Raw genomic sequence first — 26,987 nt, 5'->3', positions numbered from 1 at the left:
AAAGAGTTATATACTTCTCAGATTCCTGGTACAATATTCATATTTTCGTGACTTTGAGACAGACATGAAAGAACACAAAATTCCTCATATAATGAGCAATACGTGAAATGCCGTACCTTCAGTATTGATGAAAAGTGGGTCTTCCCCTTTTCTGTTTGTTCTTTCTGAGGGGTCTCCCTAAATTCTAGGGACCCAAATATCAACGATGGAACTGGAAAGAACATCTGACTGCAATTCGAAAGCTCATTTAGCATCTGTGCAAGCTTCAGTCTCAGTGGCAAGTATCGCATGCCTGGCAATAAATGAGCCACTCCCCTTATTATCTGAACAACTGAAGAAAATAATAGATGGAGGTTGTGGCAATCCTTGTAATTAACACAAATAAACCTAACCCATAGGTTTATGCAGTTTATATACTGCCAGTTATCTATCTTCAAAAGATCTTCCTGCAACCACAAACATAGAAGCATATCAATATCCATGTGATGTCAAAAGAACAAATAAAAACCACCACAAGGAAAAGAATCCATGTGGACATGAAAATAACCATTCTGCTTTCTTTTGGATGTGTGAAAAAGACAAGTATATTAATAAGAATATTTTTTATTGTATTCTCGCAGCACGTATATGTTGGTCAAATACAGCAATACAAAGAAAATTCTATGAAATATGTCAAGTTATGGCAATAACAAATTAGCAAGTTGGTGCCGTTCGTGAATTAACCATCACTGTACGATAAGGAATCAAACAGTTAGAACATATGTGCCAGGATCTCTTCTTAGCAATGTTTTTTTAGCAAATGTAACGGATAATTAGAAAAAATAAGAAGGTCAGTCTATTTAAACGAAATGTATTTGACTGTAACTGGTGTGCACATACACCTTAAAGCCTTGTTTGGATATGGGAAACAAGAATATCTCCAAATCCAAGCAGGTCCAAAGGATCTGTCTGCATGATACGGTAGGAACACTCGAGCTAAACCAAGTGCAAGCACAACTACAGATATAAGCATTAATGTGTACCTTTCCCTTTGTTTTAGACGCCTGCCTAAGAATAGCACTCAACTGTCCCACAGAAATTACTGCCCTTTCACCTGCTTTCTGAATATCCAGAGAATAAAGTTCCACCAGACAGTTCAGAATGAAATCAATATTTTCTATATTTCTGTTGTCCACAATCTTGGAACTGGAAAGGTATGCATTATATGTTTTAGTTAAGCAGAAATCCAGACAGTCAGGTAAGAGTGAAGCCACTTCTCGAATCATAAGAAATGAAGACAGGGACAAGTTCTGATCACCACTTGCCCACAAGCGAACTAACATCTGCAGAGTATATACAGTATATGATAAGCTAGTATTAGAAATTAAAAGGTCAGGCATTCTACACCAGAAAAATATTGCAAGACTATCGCGAAGCAGTCATAGAATGGTTGAAGGGCAGAAGAATTTAAAATAATTAAGACATTAGCACTGTGACAATGCATCAAGGGTCTAAGCTTAGGTGGATGTGTACTGATCCAAAATGGCAACACTAAAATACCACAGTACAGCTATTCAAAAAAACTGAAAGCCAAACAGATTGATAACGACTGCTTCAAGGTGTTTGAAACATTCCTTACAGTACCATAAATATATGACAGGTTCAAAACAATAAGGAAGGCAGATCGATTCCCTACAAATACAGTGTTCACAGAATATGGCCCAACCCAAATAACAACCGACTTTTCCTCTTGTTCACATTCTTCCTTAATAAAGAAGAAGTCATGCAAGTGTTCTTCTACACGGATTTTTTTAAACAGCCATTTTACAGGGGAAAAAAATACCAGAAAGGCCAGTAGTCCTCAACCGATCTAATATTATTGACCAGAACAGGTTTCAAACATGAACCTCCTCCAGAAGAACAAAATAACATACAAAACTAAATTTAATATCAACAAGCAACATCGCCAAGGAACATACCTTGAGAAGCCTCCTTGATGTTGAGGGATACGCAGAAAAATATACCGCAGATGTTCTAAGCCGAGTCAAGACATAGGTAAGTATTTGGTTATCAGTAAGTTGACTAATCAGATCAAGAGAATTCCGCAAGTAAGATTTTATGAGCGGCTCAATATCTTGCCATTTCTTTCCATTTCTCTGATTCATAAGTTTCCCCTTGTCATCATCAGAAATTTCTAAGAGAGCACGGAAAATGTTGTCTGTCTTAGAAAGAACAAATGATATTATCTGATAAAATACTTCGGTACTTTGAAGTCTCTGCATGGAAAGGCTATTTGAATTCAGACCAAATTGACATGCATCCCGGAAAGCATTTAGTAGATTACGCAGAGCAGGTGCTTTAGGTTCATCTAAGACTAGTTGACACCATTCACTTATTGTCTTGCTTGTAAGGATCTTATCACTAGGAGGATCTTTATCACCAGAATCGACCCCATTGTCCACAGAATCCATCTCATCTTGTTCATCTGAATCCTATTGAAGATTGGAACAGAATAATAGCAAAAGAAAACCTATTTTATGAGATCATTTATGGCACGAGAAGTACATAGTAAAAAGGATGTACATGAATTGCAGTACATAAAGCAGAAATAATAGGTAAAACTTACTTCTTTACTTTCAAAGTTCACCAATTCCAATTGCCATTTCTCAAGGAAGTTTGCGAACTTAGGGTCCTACAAATATAACAAACACTCTCAATCCTGATAGAAATCACCTAGGAGGCACAATGCAGCCAAAGAATTCCAGAAAAGACAGATAATATAAAGTCTAACATCATTTGCTCCTAGATGAGATCAACATTCAGAAGCATAGCTAATAGTAACCTATATATCTATAACAACTTGTGTGGTTCAAGGTTTCATGTTTGCTTCGAGGGATAGAAATTCACACATTAATCTAAAAATCTAGAAAGCTCGCACTAATCAAAAACCGATCTACAACGATTATATCATGAGACCAGATTATAAGAGAGGTGATTCCACACATGACATAACTACAGACCTGCAACCAAACCAAGCAATATATATCCAGCAAGTAAGACGGCAAGACCTAAAGGCAATTTTCAGCTATTCACCTTATCCAACAACTTCTTCAACTTTCTCTTTTGCTTTTTCACAGCCAAACGCATCTCATTGTTCTGTTCGTCAAGATCATCTTGTACAATACACTCTGCAAGAAATATTCTGATGCTTAGAAACTATCACACCACAAAATTCAATATGCGTTAACAACAATACAATTTACCTTTCAGAACATTATCATCATCACTGTCAGAGTAGTACATACACTCAGGATCCTGCATTTGAAGCATCAATAATCGGTTTATAAGGGCCACTAAGCAATAGCACTACAAATAGTAGATACAATCATACAACTGATTTTGAAAAAACAAATAATGGGCAGTTTCTGATGTGCAAATGTTACTTGCAGAGCAATTACACACTAACATAATAACCATATAAAGTACAAACTTGTGCACATATTGCCAACAGACACTATACAATCATCCTTGGATATTATTCAGTGGTTTTAAAACTGATCTAAGCACCTCAGTCAGATTATGAAAATATTGCCAACCCAATAGTGTAGAAGAAATCAACAACAAAAATCTAGAGCTACTTGCCAATTTGACATATCAAAAAAGAAAAGAACCCCCAAATAAAATGCTTGAAAAAGTTCTGTACAGAAGTAGAAGCCCTGTACCCAGAACTGTAAGACAAAAGGAAAGCTCAGGAGTTGTGGGCAGTGCATGAACTGCGGATGATGGTAAATTTGTGTATGTTGGAGCTCATGAACAGAATCATCACATTAAAATACGGAACGAGTATGAAAGCTATAGTAGGTGTCACTATTCCTAAATGTATATTGCTTGTCGAAGATGAATAAGAGACTCGATAGAAGAATGGCAAACGAACATACCTCTGAAAGATAGCCATCACTGTCAGATAGATCCCCATCTAATTCATTCTCATCTTCTGGAAACTCTAAGCAGTTGGCCAAAGTAGCTACATCATCGTTCATGTTCCTAAAGGAAAAGCATATTGAGCTTAGTTCAATAAATAAAAGAAAGAAAGACCTAAAAACCAATGCATTACCAAACAGTATTATCATGAATGAATTTTTACGGTAAATAGAGACACAAGATGAAATCCACATCCGCAACATATCCAAATTTGCAAGCAAGGTTTAGTCAAATGGCTGTAGGTAACATTGCAGCAAAATTACTAAATGTGCCCCCCCACCCCCTCCCCCCCTGCCTCAAACAGCACATGAGCTCAACCGCCCTAACGCGCACCCACCACAAAGGTATGTAACATTGCAGCAAAATCACTCAATGCTCCCTCGAAGCAAAATCACTTAATAATTTGGGTATCTAACATATCCAAATTTGCAAGCAAGGTTTAGTCAAATGTCTGTAAGTAACATTGCAGCAAAATCACTCAATGCTCCCCCACCCCCTGCCTGAAACAGCACGTGAGCTGCGCTCCCACCAAAGTTATGTAAATAATAGAGCACGAGCAGTGGAGGATATGATGAAAATACATGGTGGGGTCGTTGCGGTGGGTCTCCTCGCTGCCGCCGTCGCCGTTCAGGCGGTTGTCGTCCTCCCGACCCTTCCCATCTGATGAGAAAACAAAAGGGAGAAGCTCGAATCAGCACCCGGCGGAACCCAAACAAACACTTTTAGCAGAGGGGGCGGCGGCGGCGGCGGAGGAAAGCACGGGCCTTTGCGGGTGCGGCGGTTGAACTGGGAGCGGAGCTTGCGGCTGCGCTTGGCGCCGCCCTGGAGGTGCTTGTGGGCGAACTTGCGGGCCTTCTTGCCGAGCTTCTTGGCCATCGCCGCCGCTCGCGTGGGGAAGTGGGGTGGGGTGAGGAGGAGACGGCGGGGAGAAAGGATTCAAGGGTTTCCCAGGAAAAAGCCGGAGCTGATGAAGCGTTCGGCTCGCCGCTTCTCCTTCATTCTTCCGTCGGCTCTAGCAGGCTGCAAGCCCATGTGGCGCCATAGGCCCATTCGGCTGTTTATACTAGATTTGAGGCCTGGATATAGACTAAAAAAAAAAGGTAGCTTGTTCAACTTGATACAAGGCTAAAAAGAACGTATACAAACTATAGGGTTTCCCCTCTCGTTAGGGTTTTAGATCCTCTCAGCGGCGCCTGTCACCACCATTGAGAATTCTCCTCCCCTATTCCCTCTCCTGGCCGCCTGTCTCCGGGGTCTTCGATCTCGGACTGCGTGATCCGAGGAGAGCTGTCTAAGGAACCACCGTCCGTGAAATTGAAGTTTTCGGGCAAGAGATCTGATGGAGTCACCGGCGTCGGACTCGGGCTTTGCCTTCAGCGATGTTGAGGCGATGATGAAGGAACTTGGGATCAATGAAGAGGACTTGCAGGATGTCATGGTGGAGGAAGACGATATGCTTGAAGAAGAAACACACTGGATGGCTATAGCACACGTCCACATGGGCAAAGCCCTATAGCTAGTATTGGTTTTTCACGAACATGAGGGTTGCATGGGATTTGGCCCAGGAGGTCACGTTCCGGCCGCTCGACGATAGTCTCTACACCCAGCAATTCTCGTGCCTCCGAGACTAGGCCCTGTTTGTTTGGGCTTTTGCTTCTACTTTTGCAGCTTTTTCACTTTGGCCAAAAAACCATAAAAACTCCTAAAAAGGTGCTTTTGGAGCTTTTAAGGCTTTTGGAGCTAAATATTGTTATATTGATTCATCAAAAGCCTAAAAAGCCCCAAAAGCACCTATTTAGGGGCTTTTATGGCTTTTTGGCCAAAGTGGAAATGCTGCAAAAGCAGAAACAAAAGCCCAAACAAACAGGGCCTAGGAACATATGTCATGGAAGAACGTCGTTGGCCCTTCAAAGGGAAAAAATCCTTTGAACGTCGTTGGACCTTCAAAGGAAAAATTGTGGTTATTGCTCCCTGTGATGGCTTCACAAAACCATCAACTATACTACTGAATAAGGTAGACTTATGGATTCAAATCAATGATTTACCGGACAACTTCTCGTTTATTAAGGCTCTCTCAGTGACAGTGGGGTGAGTCCATCTATGAGAGCCAAAATCTCAAGACTTTGAAGGTAATTTCTTTATAGTTCGGGTGAAGATTGATGTGACAAAGCCCCTAAAGAATGCAATCTCGTTCAAGATAAAGAAGAGGAGGGGAATTTTCAAAGTTAAATACGAGAGATTAAAAAAGTGTTAGTTGCCTAATCACCCCCCTCTAGTCGATCATACTGATAATTTCAATTGGTATCATAGCCTCGCCTCTTTATTAAGGGTTTTACCGCCTAAAGAGTATGGCCAACGACAATGACAAGTGGTTGCCCCTTCGTGGATAACACCATTATCACTACAGGTGTTTTGAATGTGACCACGAACGCAATTAAAACATCAATGTTGGACGAGGTAAAAAACTAGTTGAAGGAATTCCAAGTGGGCTTGCCTACAACAACCACTGTTCACGAGAAGGTACTTGGTGCCTCCTCCTCAGGTGCCAATGTAAACTCTGCCAAGGATGCGACTAGTGACTTGGGTCAATCCTTCCTAAGGGAAAAATGTTTCGGTCATCCATGCCACTGTCGCCCCTCCTACGCCTTGGTTACCTCGACTCATATCTCGCATCATGGACCTCCTCCTAAGCTTGATTTGATTAACTTCACTTATTGGATTTTTTGAATTAAGTATGATATCAGCAGCTCCTCTAGGCAACTTTGGAGGATCAATGAATAAGATTATCATCCTTATGATCCAAGAAACTTGACACCAAGAGAGGAGGTGGAGAAGCAAATCAATGTGTGTGCCGTGTTCATTCTCCAAGATTCCTTGCCCACCGAAGAGCTTCCACACATTCTCCCTTTCGTGCTTGCCAAAGATGCATGAGAGCGTATCAACTCTATATATAGGGGAAGCTCGAGCATTCAACGCTCCAACTTTGAAGTCATCCTTGATGAAGACAATGAGTTTGTCATGAATGAAGATAAAGATCCTTGTGATCTATACCGGAGGTTGCGGTTTCTCTCCGAGACCATAGGAGCAAGGACACGGATGACAATTAGGTCAAGCGCAAGTTTCTTAAGGCGATCATGCCTACAACAAAAGCATGTCTTCCGTGCTTCGCCAAAGACCAGACTTTCACTCCTTGTCCTCCAATGACGTGTTGGATGAATTCATTGCCATGAGCATCTTGAACAAGACCGCCGACAACGCACTTGCTCGTGTTCGTGGGATGAAGAAGTCCAACCTTACCTTGAAGGCCAAGGCGGTCGAAGAAGAAGAAGAAGAAGAAGAAGAAGAAGAAGAAGAAGAAGAAGAAGAGGAGGAGGAGGAGAGTTTCACCAAAGACACCAAATATGCTTATCACGAGCACATGGCTAATGCGTCAATGCAATTTTGGGGTAACAAGAGGAACTCCAAGTCCAACTACTCAAGGAAAAATTAAAGTGGCTCCAAACCTAGGGGTCAACGAGTGAGGACTAGTCATAATTGTGGGGATGTGAGTCACTTCGTGGTGGAGTGTCCTTATGAGAAGAGGAAAGACAATGGAGGCAAGCTTATCCGCAAGGACAAGACCAAGTCATTCCAAGAAAGAATAAGAAATACGTGGAGAAGATGCCTCAAAAGGGATTAGTGGTATAAAAAGAGTAGATATGGAGTGGAAAAAGAGTGTGATATGGGAATATGGCCAAAATTTCAAAGACTTATATGAAATTTACACATTTTCGAAACCACGACTCCATTTTTAGAAAACTAGATGACACATTTTGATCGAAATAAAGTTGGATTTTTTCTTCAGGTTGTTCTCGTGGAAGAGTCGCGTCCATTGTTCGAGCAATCATTTTCCATCTCCTGACGATAGATAATGGACAACTCACAGTCAGGCTCACGTCACCTTCTACGCTTGTCGTAGATTGAAGTGTAGCAATTGTTGTTGGGAAGGAAGAAAAAGTGTGAAGCACACATGACATACATTAAAGATTGTACTGATGCCTTCTAAAGAACCAAACAAAAAGATTGGATTGATGGAAAATGCTATCAGAATAGATACATACTATCAAGACTTGCCAGCAGATTTCTCAAAAAAAAAAGACTTGTCAGCAGACCCTTTAGGTCTGAGGCACCCAGCCTGTTCCATCTCAGATTGAAAAATAGTACATTTGTGGAAATGAACAGAGATCGACCATAACAAATACTAAGCTAGAATATTTGAAATGTCAACACAAGATGAGAGCCCCTGATCGTTTATATGGTCAGACTTGTGCGAGCATAGCTATAGTTGTGGGCTGGTGCATGGAGTGTGTGTGTGCACTCCTTAGTTCGGGTCGCTGCGGGTGGACACTCGCCGCTAGTAAGCCCCATGCACTTACTCCCTTCTCCTATAAGCATCAGAGGTGGCCACCTCCAACTGCTACCTCGGTTAGTTGAAAATGACATGCATGAAAATATAAGTAGTCTATGGCAAATGAACAAAAACACAAGAGGTTTCATTGGAGAACACAATTAAGATTGTTAACTTGATGATCTACAAATAAGTAAAAAGGTTACATTATTATACAACAATTTTTCTTTCGCCTCATGCCGGAAAGCAATTACAATTTTTACTAATATTTTAATGTACATAACAATATTATTCACATGTAATAATAAAATTCAAAGCTCACTATTGTACATGTCAGATTTTTCATCGTTACAAATACATAAGTAGTATGGTAGAACACCATTTGTCATCGATATTCTATGAGATTTCGCTGAACAAAAATTTGTTTAAATATAATCAATGGAAGAAGTAGATGACCATGACTATATCACCTTTTAACTATGTAATAACTTATGCCATTAATTAGATGTACATATTGTGATCATGTGTAGTTTTTCTGTATATAAATGTCCAGGTATAAACAGTTTGTATTATCTAATAAATATCCTATGAAGAGTGAGTTTGTTAATAAGTGGCCTGTTCTCGATATAGCTATGTTCCGTAGTATAATTCACACTGACTATTTTTTTCACTCTTTACTGTATATACCTTTCATTCTTGCCCACCGACGCCACTGAACGAAATTTACTAGCCAATGCTACTGGACGCAATTTACTCAATAATGCCACTGAATTATACCCCGGTTGAAAACCCATCTTAGTGGGCCTCCCTCATTCCCTCAACTTTTTCTCTCGAACTCTCTTCTTTCATGTCGTAGGGTGAGCTCTAGGTGCGCCACCACAAGCTCACAACCACCGCTTAACAATAGCAAATTGATTTCGTAAAAATTGTCATCATTATTTGTGATGATAAAATGAGAATGAATGTCATTTTGCATACGTTTGGATGTGAATTATGTGAATCATGTGTGGTGATATCTATGCAAGTTTGAGGCAAAAAAGGCCCCACCTAACTTGCATCAGTATATAACAATTATGTATCCAAGATGATTCAAGTAAAAGCCATCGGTTATCCCAGATGCCTTGCAATCATAACTGTCTAGAATAAGCAACTTCACAAATAGCTTTCAAGCCATCAAGAACATCGAGGGCCATCTCCCTTTCGCATACAACAAGGGAAGCCACATGGAATGGGTTACCGAGACATATGTGGCAAGGGCTTCTAGTTATTGAAATATGAAGATATTTTTTTGAAAGAAAATTAAATGAATAACACTGGATATGCGGTAAAGGTGCACAAAAAGATCCATTATTCAAAGTTGCTACTGATTACAATGGACTCAACCACGATTTTCTCCTTTTCTTCCCTTTTTCTTGATTGAAATGGACATAAGCCCTCCCCCGAAAAAAAGAAAGAAAGAAATGGAGGTAAGCCCCGGACTGTTAACTGAACAAAGATTTTCAGTAGTTTAGGCTGGAGCTATAGCTACTGCCAGCAGCTTCAGAAGGGAAAAATTGTCCAGTTTATTCTTACAGAAGTTAAGGTTGCCACTACTGCTCAACTTGTAGTCTTGAGTGCGTCCTAGATGACCACAACCACTGCAAATGATGCCAATCAAAAAAATTCTCATGAACACAAAGCACCAAACCTATACATGTAATGCATTCTACACGCAAAATGTAAAATTGAAAAATCCCTACTTCTCGGTTCAGATGATCCGATGGTGCTGGCAAGATTGTTGTTCGTGACATTTCTGCACGAAGATAGAAAGTTGTGTCAGTGGAAGTCACTAGAGAAGGAAGGAAGAAAGTAAATGGAGTGTGGTGTGTGAAATGAACTGCATAAATGGAGTAAATAGTATAAAGCTACTACAATTTGGGTTAGGGTTCCAAAAAACTACCGTTTTTTTCACTGATAACTACCAAGTCAGGGTTGGCTTTAAAAAACCCCAAAACACTCGTTGCTAGCAATTTAAACAGTTTTATGATAGGTCGGGCCCACTCCTAAACAATCCATATGTTTGACCGTTAACTTACATGTGGGACCCACTTGTAAGTTGTCTCTTCTTCCTCTTATCTTCTCTTCTATCCTCCTGCCTCTTTCTTCTTCCTCCCCCCTGCCGACAACCACCACCCACCGACGGCCCCCTCCACCATCCATCGCACGCCAAGGCAAGGTCAATGGCGGGAATGAACGCCGCGTGGAGGAGCAGCCATAGCGCAGGTGCACGGGCCACTGCCACCCATGTGCCATGGCCAGGAGCACACTGATGTTTGCTTCAACTACGTTGGAATTTCCCCAAGGAGGAAGGGATGATGCATCACAGCAACGGTAGGTGTTTCCCTTAGTGATGAGACCAAGGTTATTGAACCAGTAAGAGAACCACGCAACACCACGTAAACAACTCCTGCACACAAAGAACAAATACTTGCAACCCAACGTAAGAGAGGGGTTGTCAATCCCTCACGGGTAAAAAGATAGATAAAATTGTAGTAGATTGGATAAATAGATCTCGTGGGAATGCGAGATAAAATAAATAGATAAAAATTGCAGCAAGGTATTTTTGTATTTTTGGTTTAATAGATTTGAAAATAAAAGCAAATAAAAATAGATCGCGAAGGCAAATATAATAAAGAAGAGCCCCGGGGGCCGTAGATTTCACTAGTGGCTTCTCTCGAGATAAATAGTAAACGGTGGGTAAACAAATTACTATTGGGCAATTGATAGAACTTCAAATAATCATGACGATATCCAGGCAATGATCATTATATAGGCATCACGTCCAAGATTAGTAGACCGACTCCTGCCTGCATCTACTACTATTACTCCACACATCGACCGCTATCCAGCATGCATCTAGTGTATTAAGTTCATGGAAAAATGGAGTAATGCAATAAGAATGATGACATGATGTAGACAAGATCTATTTATGTAGAAATAGACCCCATCTTGTTATCCTTAATAGCAACGATACATACATGTCGGTTCCCCTTCTGTCACTGGGATCAAGCACCGTAAGATCGAACCCATCACAAATCACCTCTTCCCATTGCAAGACAAATAGATCAAGTTGGCCGAACAAAACCCAAATATGGGAGAAGAAATACGAGGCTATAAGCAATCATGCATATAAGAGATCAAAAGACTCAAATAACTTTCATGGATAAAAACATAGATCTGATCATAAACTCAAAGTTAATCGGATCCCAACAAACACACCGCAAAAAGAGTTACATCAAATAGATCTCCAAGAGACCATTGTATTGAGAATCAAAAGAGAGAGAGAGGAAGCCATCTAGCTACTAACTACGGACCCGTAGGTCTACAATGAACTACTCACGCATCATCGGAGAGGCACAAATGAGGATGATGAACCCCTCCGTGATGGTGTCTAGATTAGATCTGGTGGTTCTGGAACTTGCGGCGGCTGGAATTGATTTTTGTCAACTCCCCTAGGGTTTCTGGAATATTGGGGTATTTATAAAGCAAAGATGCGGTGCGGGAGGCCACCGAGGTGGGCACAACCCACCTGGGCACGCCTAAGGGCCCAGGCGCACCGTGGTGGGTTGTGCCCCCCTCGGGGCACCCCCGAGTTGCTTCTCCGGCCCATTGGGTGTCTTCTGGTCCATAAAAATTCCACAAAAAGTTTCGTTGCATTTGGACTTACTGATTTCCTACGATGTAAAAAACAAGTAGAAAACAAGAACTAGCACTGGGCACTATGTCAATAGGTTAGTACCAAAAAATGATATAAAATGATTATAAAATGGTTGTAAAACATACAAGAATGATAATATAACAACATGGAACAATAAAAAATTATAGATACATTGGAGACGTATCAGCATCCCCAAGCTTAATTCCTGCTCATCCTCTAGTAGGTAAATGATAAAAACAGAAATTTTGATGTGGAATGCTGCCTAACATGTTCATCACATATTCTTTTCTTTGTAGCATGGACATTTGGACTTTTATATGGTTCAAAGCAATAGTATAGTTTTGACATGAGGACTTTAATACTCAAGAATATCAACAAGCAACCATATCTTTAAAAATATCAACGCTAAAGCAAGTTACCCCTAGCCCATTATGCTCAATCATTGATCCATTCATGAAACACACTCGCATATTAGCTACACCCAATGCTCAAGTACGATCATAGTGCCCCTTAGTTGGTGCTTTATAAGAGAAGATGGAGACTCAAATAAAAATAAAAATTGCATAAAGTTAAAAAGGCCCTTCGTAGAGGGAAGTATGGATTTGTTGAGGCGCCAGAGCTCAAAGCAAAAAAGATAGAGATAAAAACATTTTGGGAGGCATGCTTTTCCTGTCAACGAAAACGACCGAGTAGTTCCCAATACTTTCCATGCTAGATATATCATAGGCGGTTCCCAAACAGAAAATAAAGTTTATTCCTTTTTTAAACCATACTTTCACTTTCTGTGGCGTCGTATCCACGGGTGCCTTCCATACCAACACTCTCCAAGGAATTTATTATTTGACAACGTAAAGTAAATTCATTTTTCATTTCGGGACTGGGCATCCCTAATACCTTTGTCGTATTCTCATGCAATGACAAGTGAATAAACACTCATCTTGAGAATAACACATCTTGCATGGAAATATACTAGCCACCCCCTACCGTTTCATGCGCGGTACGAGCACAGAAAAGAGAAGTTTATTTTGAAAATTAGAGATGGCACATACAAATTTGCTTAGAACGGCAAAAGAATACCGCATATAGGTAGATATGGTGGACTCATATGGCAAAAACCGGTTTAAAGGATTTTGGATGCACAAGTAGTGATCATACTTAGTGCAAATGAAGGCTAGCAAAAGATTGAGAAGCATCCAACCAAGAAACGAAAAATCTCATAAGCGAGCATTAAGCATAACTAACACCGAATAATGCACCACAAGTAGGATATAATTTCATTGCATAACTATTGACTTTCGTGCTTGCATAGGGAATCACAAACCTTAACACCAATATTCTTACTAAAGCATAATTACTCATCAACATGACTCACATATCATATCGTCATATCTCAAAACTATTACAAAGAATCAAGTTTATTTTGTCCAATGAACTTCATGAAAGTTTTTATTATATCCTCCTTGGATATCTATCACTTTGGGACTAGATTTCATATGTTGCTTTTAATAAGCTCAAACAAATATAAGTGAAGATCATGGGCATCATATTTCTTTCTCTCAAAATAATTTAAGTGAAGCAAGAGAGAATTTCTTAAAAAAATTACTAACTCTCAAATAAGTCTAAGTGAATCTTGAGAGCAATTCCATAGCTCATAAAGATTTAAGTGAAGCATAGAGAGCAATTCTAACAAGTCATACCATAATTTTGGCTCTCTCAAATAGGTGTGTCCAGCAAGGATTCATGACTTCAAAACAAAAAGCAAAACAAGCAAAGACTCATATCATACAAGACGCTCCAAGCAAAACTCATAATATGTGACGAATAAAAATATAGATCCAACTAAAATACCGATGGTCGTTAGAAGAAAGAGGGGATGCCACTCGGGCATCCCCAAGCTTTGTTGCTTGCTTCTCTTTGGATAATAGCTTGGAATGCCATGGGCATCCCCAAGCTTAGGCTCTTCTTACTCCTTATTCCTTCATCCATCGTAATATCACCCAAAACTTGAAAACTTCAATCACACAAAACTCAATAAAACCATCGTGAGATCCGTTAGTATAAGAAAGTAAATCACTACTATAAGTACGGTTGCAAACCCATTCATATTTTATTCTTGCATTATATATACTGTATTCCAACTTTTCTATGGCAAAACTCTTCAAAGAAAACCATAGAATCATTAAAACAAGCACACAACGTAAAGAAAACAGAATCTGTAAAAAACAGAATAGTCTGTAGCAATGTGGATATTTCGAATACTTCTGTAACTCCAGAAATTCTGAAAAATTAGGACCACGTTAGCAATTTGTATATTAATCTTCTGCAAAAAGAATTGGTATTTTATCACGCTTCTGTTAAAAATGAGAATTATTTCCGTGAGCGCAAAAGTTTCTGTTTTTCAGCAAGATCAAATCAACTATCACCCAACATTACCCCAAAGGCTTTGCTTGGCACAAACACTAATTAAAACAAAAAACACACAATCATAATAGTAGAATAATTGTGCAAACACTAAAAAACAGAAAGCAAAAGACAAAATTTAATTTTATTCATTGGGTTGCCTCCCCAGGCATAAGATTTTATTGATGCTCACATGAAAGATAATAATTGAAACGCGAAGAGAGCATCATAAAATATGCGACAAACATATTTAAGTATAACATTTACTTCCTATGCATAGGAATTTTATAAGCAAACAAATTATCAAGGCAAGCAAAAACTAGCATATGCAAGGAAGAAGAAAGAAACAATAGCAATCTCAACATCACAAGAGGTAATTTAGTAACATAAAAGTTTCTACAACCATATTTCCCTCTCTCATAATAATTACATGTGGGATCATATTCAAATTCAACAAATATAACTATCACGTAAAATATTCTCTTCATAATCCACATGCATGCAAAGTTGACACTCTTCCAAAATAGTGGGATTATCATAAAATAAAGTCATGACCTCTCCGAACCCACTTTTGTCAAAAATTCCATAAGATTGAACACTCTCCAAATATGTGGGATTATTTTCACCTAGAGTTGACGCTCTTCCAAACCCACTTTCAATATTATTTCAAACATTATTATCACTATTATATTCATCATGAGGCTTAAATAAATTTTCAAGATCATAAGAAGAATCACCCCAATCATGATCATTACAATAAGTAGTGGACATATCAATATTAGCATCCCCAAGCTTGGGGTTTTGCATATAATTAACACAATTTACATTAACAAAATTTATAATAACATCATTGCAATCATGCTTTTCATTCAAGGAGCTATCATGAATCACTTTATAAATTTCTTCGTTTAACACTTCATCACAATTTTCAGATTCATAGATCTTACGCAAAACTTCATAAAGATAATCTAGTGAACTCAATTCACTAGCAATTGGTTCATCATAATTGGATTGAAAAGATTAGCAAGTGGATGAGGATCCATATCAATAGATTATTAGCAAGCAAAGATGCCAACAAATAGAAGGCACATGGTAACACAAGTAGAGATAGCAAACAAGAGATCCGATGAGAAAAAAGGCGAATGAAAAAGAGGGCGAATAAAAAGGCAAATATTTGTGAAGTGGGGGAGAGGAAAACGAGAGGCAAATGGCAAATAATGTAAATTGCAAGGAGATGAGATTTGTGATTAGGAACTTGGTAGATGTTGATGATGTCTCCCCGGCAAACGGCACCAAAAATTCCTTTTGATGTTTGCTTGAACTATGTCGGTATTTCCCCAAAGAGGAAGGGATGATGCAACACAACAACGGTAGGTATTTCCCTTAGTGATGGGACCAAGGTTATCGAAACAGTAGGAGAACCACGCAACACCACGTAAACAGCTCATGCACACAAAGAACAAATACTTGCAACCCGACGTAAGAGAGGGGTTGTTAATCCCTCACGGGTAAAAAGATAGATAAAATTGTAGTAGATTGGATAAATAGATCTCGCGAGAACGTGAGACAAAATAAATAGATAAAAATTGCAGCAAGGTATTTTTGTATTTTTGGTTGAATAGATTTGAAAAATAAAAGCAAATAAAAATAGATCGCGAAGGCAAATATAATAAAGAAGAGAGCCCGGGGCTGTAGATTTCACTAGTGGCTTCTCTCGAGAAAAATAGCAAACGGTGGGTAAACGAATTACTGTTGGGCAATTGATAGAACTTCAAATAATCATGACGATATCTAGGCAATGATCATTATATAGGCATCGTGTCTAAGATTAGTAGACCGACTCCTGCCTGCATCTACTACTATTACTCCACACATCGACCGCTATCCAACATGCATCTAGTGTATTAAGTTCATGGAAAAACGGAGTAATGCAATAAGAACGATGACATGATGCAGACAAGATCTATTTATGTAGAAATAAACCCCATCTTGTTATCCTTAATAGCAACGACACACATGTGTCAGTTCCCCTTCTGTCACTGGGATCAAGCACCGTAAGATCAAACCCATCACAAAGCATCTCTTGCCATTGCAAGATAAATAGATCAAGTTGGCCAAACAAAACCCAAATATCGGAGAAGAAATATGAAGCTGTAAGCAATCATGCGTATAAGAGATCAAAAGACTCAAATAACTTTCATGGATAAAAACATAGATCTGATCATAAACTCAAAGTTAACCGGATCCCAACAAACACACCGCAAAAAGAGTTACATCAAATAGATCTCCAAGAGACCATTGTATTGAGAATCAAAAGAGAGAGAGGAAGCCATCTAGCTACTAACTACGGACCCGTAGGTCTACAATGAACTACTCATGCATCATCGGAGAGGCACAAATGAGGATGATGAACCCCTCCGTGATGGTGTCTAGATTAGATCTGGTGGTTCTGGAACTTGCGGCGGCTGGAATTGATTTTCGTCAACTCCCCTAGGGTTTCTGGAATATTGGGGTATTTATAGAGTAAAGAGGCGGTGCGGGAGGCCACCGAGGTGGGCACAACCCACCTGGGCACGCCTGGGGGCCCAGGCGCGCCTTGGTGGGTTGTGCCCCCCCTCGGTGCACTCCCCAGTTGCTTCTCCGATCCATTGGGTGTCTTCTGGTCTATTAAAATTCCACAAAAAGTTTCATTGCATTTGGACTCCGTTTGATATTGATTTCTTACGATGTAAAAACAAGTAGAAAACAACAACTGGCACTGGGCACTATGTCAATAGGTTAGTATCAAAAAATGATATAAAATGATTATAAAATGGTTGTAAAACATCCAAGAATGATAATATAACATCATGGAACAATCAAAAATTATAGATACGTTGGAGACGTATCACGCACCAGCAGCGCTCAGGAGCAAGGCCGCCGCCAGACGCGCCTAGGAGCAAGGGCCGCCGCTAGCCGTGCCATGGCCAGGGGCTCGGGCCGCCACGCACAGGAGCACGGTGTTGGGAAACGTTGCATGGAAAACAAAAAAAATTACGCACACGCAAGATCTATCCATAGAGATGCATAGCAACGAGAGGGGAGAGTGTGTCCACGTACCCTCATAGACCGTAAGAGAAAGCGTTTAGTAACGCGGTTGATGTAGTCGAACTTCTTCGCTCCAACCGATCAAGTACCGAACGTACGGCACCTCCGCGTTCAGCACACGTTCAGCTCGGTGACGTCCTCCACCTTCTTGATCCAGCAAGACGGCGAGGTAGTAGATGAGTTCTGGCAGCACGACGGCGTGGTGACGGTGATGGTAAAGCTATCTCCGTAGGGCTTCGCCTAAGCACTACGAAAATATGACCGGGGGTGTAAACGGTGGAGGGGGCGCCGCACACGGCTAAGACAATGTTGTGCTTGTGCTAGGCGCCCCCTCCCACATATATATAGGTGGGGGGGGGGAGGGGAGAGGCCAAGGTGCACCCCAAGTAGGGACGAATCCTACTTGGGGACTTCCCCAAGCCGCGCCCCCTTCCATATATGAGTGCGGGAGGAAGGCAGGAGGAGGAGGCACCCCCTTTCCTTTCTCTCACGAGGAGGGAAAGGCATGAGGGGCCACCCCCTTTCCTTCCCCTAGTGCCGGCCAGCCATGTAGAGGGGCGCACCAGCCCCCTAGTGGGCTGGTCTGTCCCCTCCTTTGGCCCATTAAGCCCATACACTTATCGGGGGTGTCCAGAACCCCTTTCGGTGACCTGATGACTACCCGGTGCAATCCGAAACTATTCCGGTGTCCGAATACCATCGTCCTATATATCAATCTTTACCTCCCGACCATTTCGAGACTCCTCGTCATGTTCGTGATCTCATCCAGGACTCCGAACAACATTCGATCACCAACTCATATAACTTATATAACACTATATCATCAACGAACATTAAGCGTGCGGACCCTACGGGTTCGTGAACTATGTAGACATGACCGAGACACCTCTACGGTCAATAACCAATAGCGGAACCTAGATGCCCATATTGGTTCCTACATATTCTACGAAGATCTTTATCGGTTGAACCGTTATGACAACATACTTAATTCCCTTTGTCCGCTGGTATGTTACTTGCCCGAAATTTGATCGTCGGTATCTTTATACCTAGTTCAATATCGTTACCGGCAAGTCTCTTTACCCGTTCCGTAATACATCATCTTGCAACTAACTTCTTAGTCACTATGCTTGCAAAGCTTCTTATGATGTGTATTACCGAGAGGGCCCAGAGATACCTCTCCGATACTCGGAGTGACAAATCCTAACCTCGATCTATGCCAACTCAACAAACACCTTCGGAGATACCTGTAGAGCATCTTTACGATCACCTAGTTATGCTATAACATTTGATAGCACACAAGGTATTCCTCTGGTATCTGGGAGTTGCATAATCTCATAGTCGAAGGAATATGTATTTGACATTAAGAAAGCAATAGCAATAAACTGAATGATCAATATGCTAAGCTAACAGATGGGTCTTGTCCATTACATCATTCTCCTAATTATGTGATCCAGTTATCAAATAACAACACATGTCCATGGTTAGCAAACCTTAACTATCTTTGATCAACGAGATAGTCTACTAGAGGCTTACTAGGGACACGATATTTTGTTTATGTATTCACACATGTATTTAAGTTTCCTGATCAATACAATTCTAGCATGAATAATAAACCTTTATCATGAATAAGGAAATAAAATAACAACTTTATTATTGCCTCTAGGGCATATTTCCTTCAGTCTCCCACTTGCACTAGAGTCAATAATCTAGTTCACATCGCCATGTGATTAACGCCCATAGTTCACATCGCTATGTGTGAGGGAGTCCTGGATTAAGGGGTCCTCGGGTGTCCGGGCTATGTAACATGGGCCGGACTGATGGGGCGTGAAGATACAAGGTAGAAGACCTTTCCCCGTGTCCGGATGGGACTCTCCTTTGCATGGATGGCAAGATTAGCGTCCGGATGTATAGTTTCCTTCTTTTGTAAACCGACTCTGTACAACCCTAGACCCCTCCGGTGTCTATATAAACTGGAGGGTTTAGTCCATAGAGGCTATCAGAATTCATACAGGCTAGACATCTAGGGTTTAGCCATTACGATCTCGAGGTAGATCAACTCTTGTAACCCCTATACTCATCAAAGTTAATCAAGAATGAAGTAGGGTATTACCTCCATCAAGAGGGCCCGAACCTGGGTAAACATCGTGTCCCCCGTCTCCTGTTACCTTCGATCCTCCGACGCATAGTTCGGGATCCCCTACCCGAGATCGGCCGATTTTGACACCGACATTGGTGCTTTCACTGAGAGTTCCGCTGTGTCATCGCTAGAAGGTTCGATGGCTCGTTGATCATCGACAACGATGCTGTTTCCGGGGAACCATCCTCCCCGGTCAACTTTTTGTATTCGGCGGCTTCGCTCTGCGCGCCAACTCAATTGGTCGCCTTGAACAGATCAACAGCTATGCCCCTGGTCATCAGATCAGATTCGGGAGCCTAAATTATGTCGCCGATATCCGAGGAGACTTGATCTTCAAAGGGTTCACAGCCTCGACCACTATTCCCCATCTCGAAGAGGGAAACCCATCGGATCCATCATTAGGCCCCGCTCAAAGTCCAACTATCATCCCTGCCCTGGCCATAGATCCAGAGCAGGCCACCTCATCCAAAGATGGGATCTTAAAACCCACCGGACCCTCTCCTACCATGGAGCTCTTTGTCGAAGACCCAGAGGCAATTGTGTATTCGGCAGACCCCCCGATACTAGCCATAGATTCATCAAAATAAGCAAACAACACACGAAAAGCAGAATCTGTCAAAAACAGAACAGTCTGTAGCAATCTGATTTGTTCGAATACTTCTGGAACTCCAAAAATTCTGAAATAAATTGGTGGACGTGAGTAATTTGTCTATTAATCATCTGCAAAAATAATCAACCTGAAAGCACTCTCTAGTAAAAAATGGCAGCTAATCTCGTGAGCGCTAAAGTTTCTGTTTTTTACAGCAAGATCGCAAAGACTTCACCCAAGTCTTCCGAAAGGTTCTACTTGGCACAAACACTAATTAAAACATAAAACCACATCTAAACAGAGGCTAGATGAATTATTTATTACTAAACAGGAACAAAAAGCAAGGAACAAAAATAAAATTGGGTTGCCTCCCAACAAGCGCGATCGTTTAACGCCCCTAGCTGGGCATAAGATTTCAACAATGCTCACACGAAAGATAAGAATTGAAGCACAAAGAGAGCATCATAAAACATGTGAAAAACACACTTAAGTCTAACATACTTCCTATGCATAGGCATTTTATAAGCAAAAAAATTATCATAGCAAGCAAAAATTAGCATATGCAAGGAAGAAGAAAGAGACGATAGCAATCTCAACATGACGAGAGGTAATTTAGTAAGATAAAAATTTCTACAACCATATTTTCCTCTCTCATAATAATTAAATGTAGGATCATAAGCAAATTCAACAATATATTTATCACAAAACATATTCTTAACACGATCCACATGTATGCAAAGTTGACACTCTTCTGAAATAGTGGGATTAACATTAACTAAAGTCGTGACCTCTCCAAACCCACTTTTATCAAAAACTTCATAAGATTTAACATTCTCCAAATATGTGGGATCTAAAGTTGACACTCTTCCAAACCCACTTTCAATATTATTGCAAACATTATAATCAATCTCATATTCATCATGAGGCTTAAATAAATATTCAAGATCATAAGAAGAATCACCCCAATCATGATCATTGCAACAAGTAGTAGACATAGCAAAACTAGCATCCCAAGCTTGAGGTTTTGCATATCATTAACACAATTGACATTAAGAGAATTTATAATAACATCATTGCAATCATGCTTTTCATCGAAGGAACAATCAAGTATGGGTGCAATAGCAACGATCTCATGTTTAACATAAGGAACTATAGCAAATTCATCTTCATAAATATTGGCATCATGGCCACAAGAATAGCAAGCATCATGTTCATCAAGGGTTATTTCAATCAAATCATCAGAATCATAATTATCTATAGATTAATGCATATCATTATTTTCTTTAGAAGCAACGGTCATTCTTTCAATAAATTCTTTGACATAGACATTATGAGCATAGTTTTCATAGCAATATTTAAGTATGTCAAAATTTTCAGATTCGTAGAGAGTAATATCATACTTTTCAATCAAAGAAGCAACTTCATAAGCACCCTTAAAAGCAACAAATTCTTCAATTTGTTTGATATCGTAGTAACTATAAACACCCTTTGCATAACAAGATAAGATTTCATTATCATTAAACTCACATAGGTAGGGGAGGTGTTTTTTAGGGTTCTTAGAGCAACAAGTAAAATCATAAATTTCACAAAGATTCCAAGCATAACACAGCAATTTGTTTATTTGATCCCATAAGAGTCTCCCTTTTTCAGACAAACGATGACGCACAAAATGAGCATGCTCATCTAAAGATTTCCCATCAACTAGGCTAGTTGGGGTTTCAGCACGAGCGCATAAGGATTGAAGATGATCCAAGTAGAACACTTTAAGTGGATCCATATCAATAGATTTTTAGCAAGCAAAGATGCAAGCAAATAGAAGGCACATGGAAACACAAACAAGGATACATACGGGAAGAAGGCGAAGAAAAGGCAAAGGTGAAGTGGGGGAGAGGAAAACGAGAGGCGAATGGCAAATAATGTAATGCGAGGGATAAGAGTTTGTGATGGGTACTTGGTATGTCTTGACTTGAGCGTAGATCTCCCCGGCAACGGCGCCAGAAATCCTTCTTGCTACCTCTTGAGCATGCGTTGGTTTTCCCTTGAAGAGGAAGGGGTGATGCAGCAAAGTAGCGTAAGTATTTCCCTCAGTTTTTGAGAACCAAGGTATCAATCCAGTAGGAGACTACACGCAAATCGCCTAGTACCTGCACAAAAAATCAAGAACCTTGCAACCAACGTGATATAGGGGCTGTCAATCCCTTCACGGACACTTGCAAAAGTGAGATCTAATAAAGATAATAATATAAATATTTTTGGTATTTTTGTTGTATAGATTGGAAAATAAAGATTGCAAAATAAATAGTAAACTAGAATTGTAGATTGGAAACTTATATGATGTAAAGTAGAGCCGGGGGCCATAGGTTTCACTAGTGGCTTCTCTAAAGATAGCATATATTACAGTGGGTGAGCAAATTACTACCGAGCAATTGATAGGAAAGTGCATAGTTATGATGATATCTAAGGCAATGATCATGAATATAGGCATCACGTCTGTGTCAAGTAGACCGAAACGATTCTGCATCTACTACTATTACTCCACACATCGACCGTTATCCAGCATGCATCTAGAGTATTAAGTTCATAAGAACAGAGTAACGCATTAGGCAAGATGACATGATGTAGAGGGATAAACTCAAGCAATATGATATAAACCCCATCTTTTTATCCTCGATGGCAAGAATACAATACGTGCCTTGCTGCCCCTGCTATCACTGGGAAAGAACACCGCAAGATTGAACCCAAAGCTAAGCACTTCTCCCATTGCAAGAAAGATCTGTCTAGTAGGCCAAACTAAACCGATAATTCGAAGAGACTTGCAAAGATATCAAATCATGCATAACACCATTATCACTAGAGGTGTTTTGAATGTGTCCATGAACGCACTTAAAACATCAATGTTGGACGAGGTAAAAAACTAGTTGAAGGAATTCCAAGTGGGCTTGCCTACAACAACCACTGTTCACGAGAAGGTACTTGGTGCCTCCTCCTCGGGTGCCAATGTAAACTCTGCCAAGGATGCGACTAGTGACTTGGGTCAATCCTTCCCAAGGGAAAAATGTTTCGGTCATCCATGCCACTGTCGCCCCTCCTACGCCTTGGTTCCCTCGACTCATATCTCGCATCATGGACCTCCTCCTAAGCTTGATTTGATTAACTTCACTTATTGGATTTTTGAATTAAGTATGATATCAGCAGCTCCTCTAGGCAACTTTGGAGGATCAATGAAGAAGATTATCACCCTTATGATCCAAGAAACTTGACACCAAGAGAGGAGGTGGAGAAGCAAATCAATGTGTGTGCCGTGTTCATTCTCCAAGATTCCTTGCCCACCGAAGAGCTTCCACACATTCTCCCTTTCGTGCTTGCCAAAGATGCATGAGAGCGTATCAACTCTATATATAGGGGAAGCTCGAGCATTCAACGCTCCAACTTTGAAGTCATCCTTGATGAAGACAATGAGTTTGTCATGAATGAAGATAAAGATCCTTTTGATCTATACCGGAGGTTGCGGTTTCTCTCCGAGACCATAGGAGCAAGGACACGGATGGCAATTAGGTCAAGCGCAAGTTTCTTAAGGCGATCATGCCTACAACAAAAGCATGTCTTCCGTGCTTCGCCAAAGACCAGACTTTCACTCCTTGTCCTCCAATGACGTGTTGGATGAATTCATTGCCATGAGCATCTTGAACAAGACCGCCGACAACGCACTTGCTCGTGTTCGTGGGATGAAGAAGTCCAACCTTACCTTGAAGGCCAAGGCGGTCCAAGAAGAAGAAGAAGAAGAAGAAGAAGAAGAAGAAGAAGAAGAAGAAGAAGAAGAAGAGGAGGAGGAGGAGAGTTGCACCAAAGACACCAAATATGTTTATCACGAGCACATGGCTAATGCGTCAATGCAATTTTGGGGTAACAAGAGGAACTCCAAGTCCAACTACTCAAGGAAAAATTAAAGTGGCTCCAAACCAAGGGGTGAACGAGTGAGGAATAGTCATAATTGTGTGGATGTGAGTCACTTCGTAGTGGAGTGTCCTTATGAGAAGAGGAAAGACAATGGAGGCAAGCTTATCCGCAAGGACAAGACCAAGTCATTCCAAGAAAGAATAAGAAATACGTGGAGAAGATGCCTCAAAAGGGATTGGTGGTATAAAAAGAGTACATATGGAGTGGAAAAAGAGTGTGATATGGGAATATGGCCAAAATTCCAAAGACTTATATGAAATTTACACATTTTCGAAACCATGACTCCATTTTTAGAAAACTAGATGACACATTTTGATCGAAATAAAGTTGGATTTTTTCTTCAGGTTGTTCTCGTGGAAGAGTCGCGTCCGTTGTTCGAGCAATCATTTTCCATCTCCTGACGATAGATAATGGACAACTCACAGTCAGGCTCACGTCACCTTCTACGCTTGTCGTAGATTGAAGTGTAGCAATTGTTGTTGGGAAGGAAGAAAAAGTGTGAAGCACACATGACATACATTAAAGATTGTACTGATGCCTTCTAAAAAACCAAACAAAAAGATTGGATTGATGGAAAATGCTATCGGAATAGATACATACTATCAAGACTTGCCAGCAGATTTCTCAAAAAAAAAAAGACTTGTCAGCAGACCCTTTAGGTCTGAGGCACCCAGCCTGTTCCATCTCAGATTGAAAAATAGTACATTTGTGGAAATGAACAGAGATCGACCATAACAAATACTAAGCTAGAATATTTGAAATGTCAACACAAGATGAGAGCCCCTGATCGTTTATATGGTCAGACTTGTGCGAGCATAGCTATAGTTGTGGGCTGGTGCATGGAGTGTGTGTGTGCACTCCTTAGTTCGGGTCGCTGCGGGTGGACACTCGCCGCTAGTAAGCCCCATGCACTTACTCCCTTCTCCTATAAGCATCAGAGGTGGCCACCTCCGACTGCTACCTCGGTTAGTTGAAAATGACATGCATGAAAATATAAGTAGTCTATGGCAAATGAATAAAAACACAAGAGGTTTCATTGGAGAACACAATTAAGATTGTTAACTTGATGATCTACAAATAAGTAAAAAGGTTACATTATTATACAACAATTTTTCTTTCGCCTCATGCCGGAAAGCAATTACAATTTTTACTAATATTTTAATGTACATAACAATATTATTCACATGTAATAATAAAATTCAAAGCTCACTATTGTACATGTCAGATTTTCCATCGTTACAAATACATAAGTAGCATGGTAGAACACCATTTGTCATCGATATTCTATGAGATTTCGCTGAACAAAAATTTGTTTAAATATAATCAATGCAAGAAGTAGATGACCATGACTATATCACCTTTTAACTATGTAATAACTTATGCCATTAATTAGATGTACATATTGTGATCATGTGTAGTTTTACTGTATATAAATGTCCAGGTATAAACAGTTTGTATTATCTAATAAATATCCTATGAAGAGTGAGTTTGTTAATAAGTGGCCTGTTCTCGATATAGCTATGTTCCGTAGTATAATTCACACTGACTATTTTTTTCACTCTTTACTGTATATACCTTTCATTCTTGCCCACCGACGCCACTGAACGAAATTTACTAGCCAATGCTACTGGACGCAATTTACTCAATAATGCCACTGAATTGTACCCCGGTTGAAAACCCATCTTAGAGGGCCTCCCTCATTCCCTCAACTTCTTCTCTCGAACTCTCTTCTTTCATGTCGTAGGGTGAGCTCTAGGTCCGTCACCACAAGCTCGCAACCACCGCTTAACAATAGGAAATTGATTTTGTAAATATTTTCATCATTATTTGTGATGATAAAATGAGAATGAATGTCATTTTGCATACGTTTGGATGTGAATTATGTGAATCATGTGTGGTGATATCTATGCAAGTTTGAGGCAAAAAAGGCCCCACCTAACTTGCATCAGTATATAACAATTATGTATCCAAGATGATTCAAGTAAAAGACATCGGTTATCCGAGATGCCTTGCAATCATAATTGTCTGGAATAAGCAACTTCACAAATAGCTTTCAAGCCATCAAGAACATCGAGGGCCATCTCCCTTTCGCATACAACAAGGGAAGCCACATGGAATGGGTTACCGAGACATATGTGGCAAGGGCTTCTAGTTATTGAAATATGAAGATATTTTTTTGAAAGAAAATTAAGGGAATAACACTGGATATGCGGTAAAGGTGCACAAAAAGATCCATTATTCAAAGTTGCTACTGATTACAATGGACTCAACCATGATTTTCTCCTTTTCTTCCCTTTTTCTTGATTGAAATGGACATAAGCCCTCCCCCGAAAAAAAGAAATGGAGGTAAGCCCCGGACTGTTAACTGAACAAAGATTTTTAGTAGTTTAGGCTGGAGCTATAGCTACTGCCAGCAGCTTCAGATGGGAAAAAATGTCCAGTTTATTCTTACAGAAGTTAAGGTTGCTACTACTGCTCAACTTGTAGTCTTGAGTGCGTCCTGGATGACCACAACCACTGCAAATGATGCCAATCAAAAAATTCTCATGAACACAAAGCACCAAACCTATACATGTAATGCATTCTACACGCAAAATGTAAAATTGAAAAATCCCTACTTCTCGGTTCAGATGATTCGATGGTGCTGGCAAGATTGTTGTTCGTGACATTTCTGCATGAAGATAGAAAGTTGTGTCAGTGGAAGTCACTAGAGAAGGAAGGAAGAAAGTAAATGGAGTGTGGTGTGTGAAATGAACTGCATCAATGGAGTAAA

At 40.2% G+C, this 26,987-nt stretch overlaps 1 protein-coding gene across 1 annotated transcript in view; it reads right to left on the bottom strand.

Annotated features, from left to right (window-relative positions):
* The window catches only part of LOC123119164 (nucleolar complex protein 2 homolog), a 6,778-nt gene extending 1,826 nt beyond the window's left edge, over positions 1-4,952 (bottom strand). The window contains exons 1-9 of the mRNA XM_044538870.1: positions 4,725-4,952; positions 4,542-4,620; positions 3,918-4,023; positions 3,243-3,294; positions 3,073-3,167; positions 2,606-2,671; positions 1,959-2,471; positions 1,023-1,322; positions 117-446 (exon numbers count right to left, since the gene is read on the bottom strand). Coding sequence (XP_044394805.1) covers positions 117-446; positions 1,023-1,322; positions 1,959-2,471; positions 2,606-2,671; positions 3,073-3,167; positions 3,243-3,294; positions 3,918-4,023; positions 4,542-4,620; positions 4,725-4,836 — 1,653 coding nt within the window. The 5' untranslated portion in view covers positions 4,837-4,952. The remainder of the gene's footprint in view (positions 1-116; positions 447-1,022; positions 1,323-1,958; positions 2,472-2,605; positions 2,672-3,072; positions 3,168-3,242; positions 3,295-3,917; positions 4,024-4,541; positions 4,621-4,724) is intronic.
* Between the last annotated feature and the right edge of the window lie 22,035 nt (positions 4,953-26,987).

Source organism: Triticum aestivum, chromosome 5D, assembly GCF_018294505.1.
Source record: "Triticum aestivum cultivar Chinese Spring chromosome 5D, IWGSC CS RefSeq v2.1, whole genome shotgun sequence".
NCBI classification, from domain to species: domain Eukaryota; kingdom Viridiplantae; phylum Streptophyta; class Magnoliopsida; order Poales; family Poaceae; genus Triticum; species Triticum aestivum.
The sequence above is the reverse complement of the archived record's forward strand: the minus strand, read 5'-3'. Positions and strand labels throughout refer to the sequence as shown.